Source organism: Camelina sativa, chromosome 4 (genome assembly GCF_000633955.1).
Source record: "Camelina sativa cultivar DH55 chromosome 4, Cs, whole genome shotgun sequence".
NCBI lineage: Eukaryota > Viridiplantae > Streptophyta > Magnoliopsida > Brassicales > Brassicaceae > Camelina > Camelina sativa.
In genome coordinates, this window is record NC_025688.1 from 633,186 (window position 1) to 645,309 (window position 12,124).

A 12,124-nucleotide genomic window follows, 5' to 3' on the forward strand; every position below is an offset into this window, starting at 1 on the left:
TGTATTAATTTCAAAAGGTAACTATATTTTGCTACAATATATTATTGTTCCACTTTTTATGGTATGTACTATATAGGATTCGAGAATATGTTTATTTGAATGATGAAATAAGATTATTCACTCCACATTTCATTTCATGGTAAGTATGTTGTAATGGTTTAATTATTTCCTAATAAGATTATTCACGTTTTTTTGTTTTTAATTTTGTTAGGTAACTAATCCAAAAATTAAGCATTAAAATTAGGATCTGCGTCCTTCTCCGTCCAGATCCAAACGGGTTATCCATGATCCGGATAGCTTTACATATGGTTTAAATTTTTGAGTTTTTAGCCCTTAACTACCTTTTTTTTTTTGTTTTTTGATTGCTCTTCAATTTTTTTTAGAGGGTATTGAATGGAATTCTGCATTTTTTATTTCTTTTTTACTCCCTAACTATAAATGTTTAATATTTAATTTAGAAAACTATTTGAAAAACTTAATATATTAAAAATTAATTATTTATGCTTTACACCCATATCCATATATATATATATGAAATCTAAGTATCCATCGTTATAACTTATAACCAATTATAAAAATAGTTAAGCATTTATTTCTTTAATAATTGTCACTATTGTTTAGTTTTTTTTTTTTTAATTATATAGGCAAGTGGGTCTGTTTGGCAACATGGATATATGTTTTGTTTTTCCTTTTATTTTTTTATCTCTAGATGTACTCCCCATTGAATAGTATAGATAATGAGTGGTGTTGTTCTAGAATTCTTTGAACTTGGCCATATCTCTCAATCCTCAAACCAAGTTATGTGGCACGCAACCTTCGAAAACCACTAAAACTACGAACCACAAACCGGACTCCAACTTAGTAAGCTCTAACCCATAGACGAATAAAAAGGGTTCTCTCATCTAATCATAAATAAAATAAAATAAAAATGATACGAAAGAAAGAAACTTCGTACACACATAAAAAATGATATGTCCACAATTTGAAGTAAACAAACAAAAAAAAACTCGAATGATTGGTTGAAATTCTAACCATCATCTTCAGCCGCTTTTTCCAACCTTCATATATATCCAACCACTAAAAATAAGCTCTGACTGGAAGCACCCAAACGCCTCGTTTGCAAACGAGCCGCTACAATGACCACCAATCAACAAGTTTTTTGGAGAAAGCGGTTGGATATATATTAAGGTTAGGGAAAGCGGCTGAAGATGGTGGTTAGAGCTTATTTTTAGTGGTTACAAACACTAATCCTAACCACTAACAAAAACCAACGTTTGACATTATAAAGAGGTTGCATAGTTCTTTTTATTTTTTTGGGCAAAAGGTTGCACAGTTTTTTATTTCTTTATTCACTATTCAAATCATAATCTTGATTTGATATATGTTGCTATTCTTTTCAATATTTTTTTAGGAAAAGGTTAGTAAGCCAAAAATAAAGAAAATTTAGTAAATCAAGATTATGATTTAAATAGTAACATGCTGTTTTTTTTAATGAAGATTATGATTTTGTTAATATCATATAATGAAGATTTTAACAATATACATTTGATAATTTTGATAATATCACATTTGATCATTTAGTTAATATCATTTAAATATATTGATATTTTATATTATGAATTAGATAATAATTTATCATTTCATTTAATTTTTTAATTTTTAACTAATTTTGTTTTTTACAATTTATTATAACTTATACTATTCAACCGTTGTAATGTTACCAATCAAGTTAAATACTCAACCGCTTTCTTTTACTTTACCACATTTTCCATGAGCTAACTTAAACCGCTTTCTTTTAAACCACTTCTTTTACAATCACTATGGGTCTGATTGGAAGCGCCCAAACGCCTTGTTTGCAAACTAGTCACTCCAATGACCATCAATCAACGACTTTGATTGGAAGCACTTAAACGCCTCTTTTGGAAACGAAATGCTCAATTGGTTACCAATCATCAAGGCGGTTGGAGAAGGTGTTTGGAATGAGTAATTGGAGTTAGTGGAAGGAAGAGGTGGCTGGAGCTGATTTTGAGTGGTTGAGAAAGTGGGAATCAACCACCAAAAAATTTGAGCGTTTGACAACATCTGTTGCAAACAAAGTGATCAACTTTTTTTTTTTCTTTTTGCACTAAACATTTGTTCAAAATGGCAGGTTTATTAAAAAGAAGAAGATGATAACGGGTTTGTGATAATGCACATAAATAAATTATATCTCAATGGATTTTTAAATTGACCCAATAAGCTTTATGTTTTATTAATAGTTTTGGTTTTAACAATTTTTAATTGTTTTACAAAAGAGAAAAAAAACACAATTTCTTTTAATGACAAATTGACTTGTAAAAACATATAATTAGCCTAATGATGAGACTAAATTACAATTATTTGTTTAAATATTTTAGATAATTATCACAACCACTAAAAATTTTGATTTTATAATTTTTCATGTTATAAAATATAATGTCTTCGTCCATATTTTTACTATATAATTAAATTAGTTTTAAATTATTGTAATTTTTAATATCATTCCACTAATCAACCGCTATAATGCTGCCAATCAAACTAAATACTCAACCGCTCTCTTTTACCACATCATCTTTTCTATTTGCTATCTTTAACTGCTATCTTTACAACCGCTCGTACTTTTCTAACCGCTTCGTTTAAACGTGGTCACCAATCAGACCCAATATGTATATAATAAGATATTCTTAAGACTTGAAAAAATACATATAAGCAAATATTCAGGACCATGTGTATATGCGCACTTTAGGGCATCTCCAACAAGACTCCTCATTTTGAAGGGAGTAAATCATTAAAATGAAGATTTGAGGGTGGTTTGCTCCAACAATAACCCCTCAAAAAAATCTTTAAAAACTAATTAATTTGCTATATAGTAGTCCTTAATATTTCCAAAATTCACTAATAATGATACAAACTCATAAATAAATCTATAACATATATTTTCTATATTGTACAACATAAAATCTTATTTATTTTATTATACAACACACATTATTACATAATAAAAGTTACATGATAATATAAATTACATACATAATGATTAAAACTTACATATAAATATATTTATATATAAAACACAAAAAAAAATTATATCAAACAATATTAAAAAATAAAATACCTTATATGATAAAACAAATTAATATGTAATTTTCAAAAAACATAAAAGAAAATTACATGTAAAAGAATAAAATTACTCAATATAACTATTTTCATAGTGCTCCCATATATGATAAATTATTGCATTGTTGTTGTAAAAAAAATATTTTGTAAATGGTATATCTTTTATATATCAATGATTTTAATTTAGTGTGTTTGAATTTATATAGGTATATTTATAACAATTGAATAAGATAAAATTATTTGTAAGATATATATATATATATATATATATTATAAGGACTAAAATGAAATTTGTAAAATTATTTGAGGGTTTCAATAGTGCACCCTCAAATTTGAAGGCTCACTATTCAAACCCTTAAACTTTAAGGGTTTGTTGGAGTTCAAAAACCCTTCAAATTTGAAGGTTTGAGGGTTTGTTGGAGAAGCTCTTAGACATCGTCAAAATCGACCATGCTTGCTCATTATTCCATATTTTATATACCTGCGACCTGCGTGTATGTATGTATACATAATTGTGATTTGTGAGCTGATGACCATGACGGGAAATAGACAGACTATATTATAGTTCATTTAATTTAAGAAATGAGACTTTCCGGGTAGCTAGTGCCTTATCTTTATTAAATCTCGTACAGTTAGTTAATCTTATTTTATATATATGCATTCAATATACTGGCCCATGAAGATTAGATATGAGTCATATGACTAAGGCAAACTACAAAGTACGAACCACTATAATTGACCTACGAATCCAATGAAGCTACGAGAGAACCCCATAAATGCGTCCGTTACAATCCCATCCCATAAACATGTTGCGTACATAGTCTGTGTTATATTAATGGGCCGTATCTACTAAGGAATGGTCCACTGAAGTTTAAAATTTGTAGCCCATCTAAAATACATCACATATGCAAAAATTACAAAAGAAGAACAAAAACTTGAGAATCCAAAACAGAAATTGAAAAAACTCATAAAAAAGTCTCAAATTTTTTCCAGCTTCTGTTCTTGATCATGCATTGAAAATGGTCATCAAGAAAACATACATAATTGCTTGCTTATACAATATCGAAACAACAACAACAACAACTGATGCATTACAAAAACACACACAGAGAACATTATTAATTAGGTAGAGGACGAGCCTTCTTTGGCAACGGAAGTGATACCTCTGCAACCAGCACCTTCATGCCACTCAAGCATGATCTCAAGCTCGCCACATTCGACATTGTTAAGTCTAAGGATCATGTCTTGCGTGATCTTACCATTGTTCCAAACAATGCTACTTTCATCTGATAAACAATTGTGCCTTGACGGTTGAACCCTTTTGATAGCACATCCATTAGGTAGCCTCAAAAGCTCCATCCCCATTTTCAAAGCCTCTAAGTAGGGTTGAATGTCAATGTTCGCATCTCCCATTTTGTCATCCCCCGTGAACTTGTCCCAGTCAAACACTGTCTGAACAAATTTCATTCCATAATAAACAACAAACAAAACACAATAATGTTATTATCCCGACAGGAAACAGAACAGAACAAGGTAAGTACTTGTCTGAACCAAAGCTTGAATGTTGTTTACCAAGCGGATTGGGACATTGAGATCTTTGATTGCAACAGTCATTTCTTCGTTCCACACTGGATTGCAATTTCGTTTCACGACACGTGTCTTCAATGTCTGAACATTTTTGTTTCATTCTTGTTTTAGAAGAAAAAAACAGAGGATTTGGAAGAAATAAAAGTGACGATCACCACCATATGAACAATTCAAGAAAACTAACAACAGAGGATCCCAAGTGATTTGTTCTTTTTTTTTTTTTTACGAATATAAGGCGATTTGTTCTCTATAGATTTCAAGATTCCCCAGGAGAAAGAAGAAAAAAAGAAGAAGAATAAAAGATGGAACCTGATCGCCGACGGTGATAACGATGTAAGGATCGCTGCTACGGTGGTCGCGAATGGCGAGATTAATCCCTCGTTTGACGTGAATCGTGAGCAATCCAAGAGGCCTTTGATCCATCGATGGAATTGAGAGAGAAGAAAGGACTTTTTGACTAGGTCTCTTCTTGGAGATGATGATGATGGTAAAAGGAGGAAGAAGACGAAGACTAATCTAAAATGAGAGAGACAGAGAGAGAGAAATGGGATTGGTGCTTGCGATCTCGTCCCCAACTATTCATCACGTTCTCTCTCTCTCTCTCTCTCTCTCTCTCTCCCCCTTGAGATTTTGCTCCCAAACACACACACAAAAAAAAATACAAACCGTGGAGGAAGAGACTTCTAACGGGCTTTCAGCGTCGACAAAACTCATCACAATGGACGGGCGGGGTAAAGAAACCGTGGAAATGGGCTTTGGGACTTCATCGATGGCCCATTTTAAATATTTTAGGTTTTTAATCTGAACACTATTATGACCATTATTTCATCAGCACCATTTGTTTATTTCTCAACTTCAGAAAGTTTCCATCTATGAGGTACCAAAACTCCAATATCAGGAACGTTTAACTCAAATGTCCATTTACAAAGCCAGTAGCAGTACTGCTTACGGCTGTATTATATCTAACAATCGAAATGCATGAAATGAGAGAGGCCCATTAATTTTTTTATCTTGGTTAAACTAGTTGAATCTAACAAAACTAGTTAAATAATCTGTATTTCATGCATGTAGTTGGCTTTGGGACTTCATTAACGTTTTTTTTTACGGCTGTATTATATCTAACAATCAGTATTTATTGGCTATATGGTCAAACAAAATAATCTGATGAATTTCAATAAATACAGTTATTATAAACAAAATGAATTGTTCGTCCGAAAAAGTAAAAACAAAATTAACAATGGAACATCCGAATGTGGATAAAAATCAAATGTCACATTCGTTGACATGCACTGTTCTATTCCCAGGTTCGCCCAATAATGATAAGAAAATCTTAGTGCGAATTATTATTCCATTTAGAATAACATTTTTATAAGGGTTCTTTTTTTTTTTGCTGTGAATGTTAATATCATTAGAAAAGTGTAAGTGTTTAGCTGTTACAAAGTAAAAAGCCTATGGTTAAACTTTGGCAAAAACAAAAAAAATCTTCTTTTCTTATTAATGTAGTTGTCTATATAAAATGTAAATATATAAATCGTAGTATAATGAAGAAGTTATATATAAAAGTTGACAAAGAGAGAAAAAAAAAGAAGAAGATATAAATAGAAAGGTAAGTACCTCCTTTCATATTATATACAACTAATACAACTATACAAGTAAGTAATAAAAGTAAAATAATGAAAACGACGTAAAGCAATATTTAATCTGGTCCGCCTACTACTACTGTCCCAAATATAATCTCTGACGTTACACAAATCAATGGACCTTTTTTAATATATGCAATATCGATCTTTTGGTGTGAATTAGGGAATGCTTATGAGGGGATTAGAATGGTGATCCGATCTTGACAGTAATACTAGGTTTGACCCCGTGGTACACCACGAGGCAATTTAAAAAAACAAACTTTTGAATATATTATAAATAGATTAAGTTTCTTTGAGTTTTAATATAAATGTTACATTGTTATATATATGTGTTTTCACAGTAATTAATAATTTATTTATGTTATCTAAAGTATATATTATAAATAGATCAACTTTTTTTCTTATTTGTATTAGCACAAATAAGAATAGTTGATGGTTTTGCTTTATTGGATATCTTCTGTTTGATAGTTACCAATACAAAATATCACTTACTGGATGGACTTACATATGGCCTGTTATAATGAATTGCAGCAATAACATAACTATTACGAACTGGATTGTTTTGAAATTGATAATGATTAACCAATTTAAAGATTTGAAATAGATAACTCATGAGTCTATTTTTTGTGAGGTGAATGAAAGCCATAGTTTAGTTGCTTTCGCTTAAGAGAAGAGTGGAAAAGTTTGGTGCTTGAAGGTGAAGTGAAGGAAGAGTATTTATAGTGTATAGGTAAGATTGTAGGGTTTTTCATTTAGGATTCGCAAAAATCGTGATGAGCAAGTTTAGAAGATATTGATGTGATTTCCAAATGAAAATTTCGGGAAACTATATTCGGAATATGCTTCTAATATCCTATGTATTAATGAGTGTGATTTTATGTTTTGTGAGAAAACTTTATAATTGGAAAATGAAATCATCTTACCTTATTTATCGGAATCTATTAATTGTATCTTCTATCATTTGAAAACAGTTTTGTTATTCACATCATCATAGATATTATTTTCTTCCTTTATTTGTAGAATTCCATGTTTACCTTATTTTTTTATATAATTAAAAAAAATCTGATTAGTGCAATCATATTTTGATTTGAGAATTAAAACCGACCCGACATTTAAGATCACACAAATAACCTTAATAAACTTTGATTAATTGTCTAAACCTAAGTGTATTTTGTGAAAATCCGGATAATATATAGAGGATGACACAAAAATGTACTCAAAAATGTTAAGATAGATATTCATTATATATTAAAATAACTCAAATGTAAAATAATCTATATTCGAATATACTTGTTTGGTTACAAAAATCCTAAAACAATTTTTAAAATATATATCCGTTTATAAAAATTCAAATCACATCATATGTTGAAAAAAATCTAAAATTTTATTAACTTTATGTAATAAATAGTAATTTAAATAATTAAATATAAGATTAAATAAAAGTGAAAGGAGAATTATATTTTAATCTAACATATTGCTTTAAATTAGGTAGATAGATTTTAAGAAATTAATATTATCAAATAAGGAAATCATTGTATTTGGTTGTACGGATTGTAGAGAATTTAGTTGGTATTTGTTTGGATACAAATATAAGAAAGGATGACACAAAAATATACTCAAAAAAGATTAAGATAGATATCTGGTTTAAAGATTTGTTGTTTTTTTTTTGAAAAAAACTTTACTTATTTTCTACCAAACTAATATATTGAGAATAAGCAAAAACGAAAATTCGATTCACACTATTATAAAAGTTGTAGAAAATCGAATATCTTGCAGAGAAATAATTGCCAAATCCAATGTTTCTATATGCTTTGACGTATATAAAAACTATATATATTGTGTGATGAAATATTTGAAAGGACAATGATCGATTATTAAATGGACCCCTATATCATATTAAAAAAAATTGAAACTCGATGTGATAGAGGAAAGAAAAAAAAAAAATACTATATGGTACTTATTAAAATTGAGCGTGGGGTCAAAGGAGAATTTTGCACACATGCATGTTGGCAATTTGTTGGTTAAAAAGCATTTCATGCATATGGCCATGGGGACCTTCCTTTGTATCTAATTAATTTGCATTTTCTTAAGAAACAGATAAGATTAATAATTAAGCCTACATCAGTGAATAAGAAAATGTGGACAATTACTCATTATTAATCGAGATTATTGATTTACATGTCTGTGATTAAATGGTTTAATAATGAATGATATGGGGCGGTTCAATCCTTTTGAGACTTGAGCTGCCTTGTGTTGTGGGGTATCTACTAATTTCTTGAACCTTGTTATTATAATCGTCTAACTAAAACTTAAGAGTATTTTTTTTTTCCTTTAGCATTTCGAGTCGAGCTCGAAATGTGCAGGTTACATTTAAATATATAGGACGCATTGTTCTTATTTTTTTAATTTGTTCCGGCGGTTTATAATAATATCATGTACTTTTCACATCCACATAAAATATGCATCTACACCAGATTTTAGACTTTAAAAAGACAGTCATACGTGTAGACAAATCAAAATGTTAATCTCTATCTCGTATGTGTCTTATGAGTTATGACGACTGATACCTATAACAACAAAGAACACGTTTATAAGTTACAAACCCCTGCACAAAGTAATTTACTACCATTTATCAAAAGATTATATACATCAGATCTAAAAAAGTTGATATGTAGATCTAAATAATAGCTTCACCAACTTATAAATTTTGTTTGTTCGATATGAAATGACCCATTAACATCATGTGATAACAGCCAATAAGAAATAGGTAAAAATAGTAAGCAAAAATAGTTGAATCACACTCCACAATAAAAAGTTATGAAAACCTTTTTCATGAAATAGTAGTAGTTAGTACTCTTCGTAATAATTATATCTCGCCCTCATACCTTTTTCTTTCTCAACTTTACTTTAGAAAATTCATTATTCATTATTCATTAACATACTAAACTAGAAATATCTAATATCACTATACTTCTTACATTACCCATTCATACGTTGTGAAGTTAAGAAGAAAATGTTTCTAAATCTTTCTGCCAAGAAATTGAGATTAAATCATAGTTTTATTTTAAGAAGAATTCATAAATATGATTCAATAAATACATACTCAGCCTATTTAAAATTGATCCCAAAAAAGGCATAAATTGAAAAATGACCTACCAAAACGATATTTCATATATATAAAATTTTAAACAGGTGATAATAAATATTAAATAAATAAACAGAAGGCAAAACACGGTTCGATTCAGTTCGGTTTTGGTCTGGTCCGAACATATGTCATCACCGGTCCACTGATTCGATCTCAAATGACCGAGTAATCCATTCACCATAGCGCCGCCGATACCGTCGGCTTCTTCGAGTCAACTTAGATGACCGAATCGGTTCCCAATAATACCATAGCACACCACCGTATCCATCATAGTCAACTCAGTGCGCCGCCGAGTTTCCAAGCGGAGGTGGTAATAAGCGGGCGAGTATGCCAACCCAACATCAAACATCCATTATTCTCCTCCACACGATAGCCTTGGCCACTATTGAACACAGACAAAAGCATACTCGCTTGCTTAAACGCGTTAGACCCAAGATGCGCCGGCGCAAAACCGGACGAACCGAACCGGTATCCCCATTGACTCAGCGTCTCGTGTCGCTCCACACGGTCAGGACCTTCACAAGCCACGAGGTTGCAAATCTGTTTCCCCAAGTACACTTCAGACATGACTTTGTCTTGGCTGCTCGGAACTCCTTCCAACGAATCAAACAGAGTGGAATAGTAATGCAGCGATTCAGTAAACCGGTCTAAGAAAACCGGTCCGTTATGGTTCGATTCTTGCTCAACCACCGTGAAAATCACCGGTTTAATCTGTTTCACAACGCCGAGGACTTTCTCAATCCCGCCGGGACGACCTAAGAGCTTATGGAGCTCAAAAACAGAGTTCACCGCAACAGATTCAATCTCACTCGGTCTAAGCTCAAGCATCGACGCATCAAGATCGGCTAAGCTATTAGCGACGAATCCACGGTATTCGAATTCGACGTGAATCGCCTCCGCGAGCTGAGCCAATTTACACCCAACTTCGTGGAGCTGATCAGAATTATCCGGCGCCGGAGGACCAATCCCGGTTAACCGGAAAATCGGAGGACCACCTTCTCGGAGAGCAAGAGCTTGCATAAGCGCAGGCCATTGAAGACCTTGGTTCATGGAGAAATCGATGACGTGAACTCTCTTCTTACCTTGGAAAGCTTCAAGAATGGCTTGGTTCGCCGTGAAGTGAGCGAATTTGAGATAAGGACAAGTCTCGTAGAAGTGCATCTGAAGAGTATCGGAGAGAGAATGGTCGATCTGATTCTGCGGCGGAGAGAGACGGTAGATCCGCCGCGCGAGGGCTTCGGCGAAATAAGTCGCCACTTTCCTCATTGCTCCAGCTTGAGACACAGCCAAGCATCCGATTTGCTTCACCAGAGCCTCCGCTATAGTCAAATTGTTCTGCTGGACAGCCTCAGCGCAGGCCATGAGCGCGTGGACTAAACGTACACCGTTGTCCTGCGAGTCAACCAGGATTACAGAACGAGTTGACTCAGCCGTCGCCGACGCCGCTGTCGTGGTGGTGGTGGTGGTTGTCATCACCGTCGTACCGATGACTCCACCAATCTGAGTAGCCGTTGAGGTGGACGTAACCATCGAATCAGGGCTAGAGCATGACTTCAAACGCTTGTTCTGATTATTATTTGAAGAAGGAGAAGAAGAATCAATCGCGAATTGAGATCGCTGCTGATAAATCGCGTTTCCAGGAATCACTTTGAAGTCGTAATCCGAAGCCGGTATGATTATTGAAGAATCTCCTCCGGCGGCGGTGAGGAAAGAGTTGTTGTTAACAATCTCCGGGGAAGTTAGGATCGGATCTAAACAAACGTTAGAAGAAGCACCAGGAGGAGGAGGGTTAAGCTCCGTAAGCATATTATCAAGCCAAGAGTAAAGCTCCGATGGATTGTAATGAACCGTATCGGTCGCGAGTTGAGATAAACCATCTTCTTGAACATTACCCATCATAGTCTCTAACTGCTCGAGTTTCAAAGCAACCTCTGCCATCTCCGATGACCTAACTTTGTAACCTAACACAGCGAGGAGCTCGTCCATGTTTGCACCGTCTTCTTCTTCCTTGACCATCATCATCTTGTCTTTAGAAACGGGTAAAGATGATGAAGATGAAGAAGAAGAGGTTCCGTGGTTATTGGGCAATCGACCTTGATATTGATGAAGATCTCTCTTCATGGCTCCGATCTGGGATCTCTAGGGTTTGGTGATTAGGTATAGGGGAGGATGATGAAGAAGAAGGGACATGTGACTTCTCTTTAGGTGAAGAAGGGAGAAGAAGAAGAAGAATCTTAAGCAATGGGGAAGGGTGGGGGATGGATTGCTTTGTTTTTTCACTGCTACTACCACTTCAATCATCATTCATACGAACTAATAATAATTTTTATTCTTTTCAAAAAAAAATATTTACCAAATAATTTTATATATTAAAATAAAAAGATATTTATTCTGGATGAAAATTAAAAAAAAAAAAAAAAAAAAGAATGGTTGTGATGGGGGCTCGACGACCAATGAATAATGTATAACATCTACACCTCGAAAGCGATAAGGCTATGAAATGAGAACACACATACAAAATTTATTTTCTTTTCTTATTATCGTACCATAACTTTGTTACTTTAGGTAAATATACAAATAAAACAGTGTAAAAAACCTTAAATCTTTATTTCCATTT

General features: G+C 32.8%; 2 protein-coding genes across 2 annotated transcripts; both read right to left on the reverse strand.

Annotated features, from left to right (window-relative positions):
- Positions 4,091–5,367, reverse strand: LOC104779467 (protein C2-DOMAIN ABA-RELATED 10). The gene is made up of 3 exons (XM_010503831.2): positions 5,032–5,367; positions 4,708–4,803; positions 4,091–4,587 (listed from the first exon to the last, which is right to left on the reverse strand). The coding sequence occupies exons 1-3, from the start codon at positions 5,143–5,145 to the stop codon at positions 4,258–4,260; spliced, it is 540 nt and encodes a 179-aa protein (XP_010502133.1). The 5' UTR covers positions 5,146–5,367; the 3' UTR covers positions 4,091–4,257.
- Positions 9,501–11,832, reverse strand: LOC104779468 (DELLA protein RGA-like). The gene has a single exon (XM_010503833.2). The coding sequence runs from the start codon at positions 11,626–11,628 to the stop codon at positions 9,781–9,783; it is 1,848 nt and encodes a 615-aa protein (XP_010502135.1). The 5' UTR covers positions 11,629–11,832; the 3' UTR covers positions 9,501–9,780.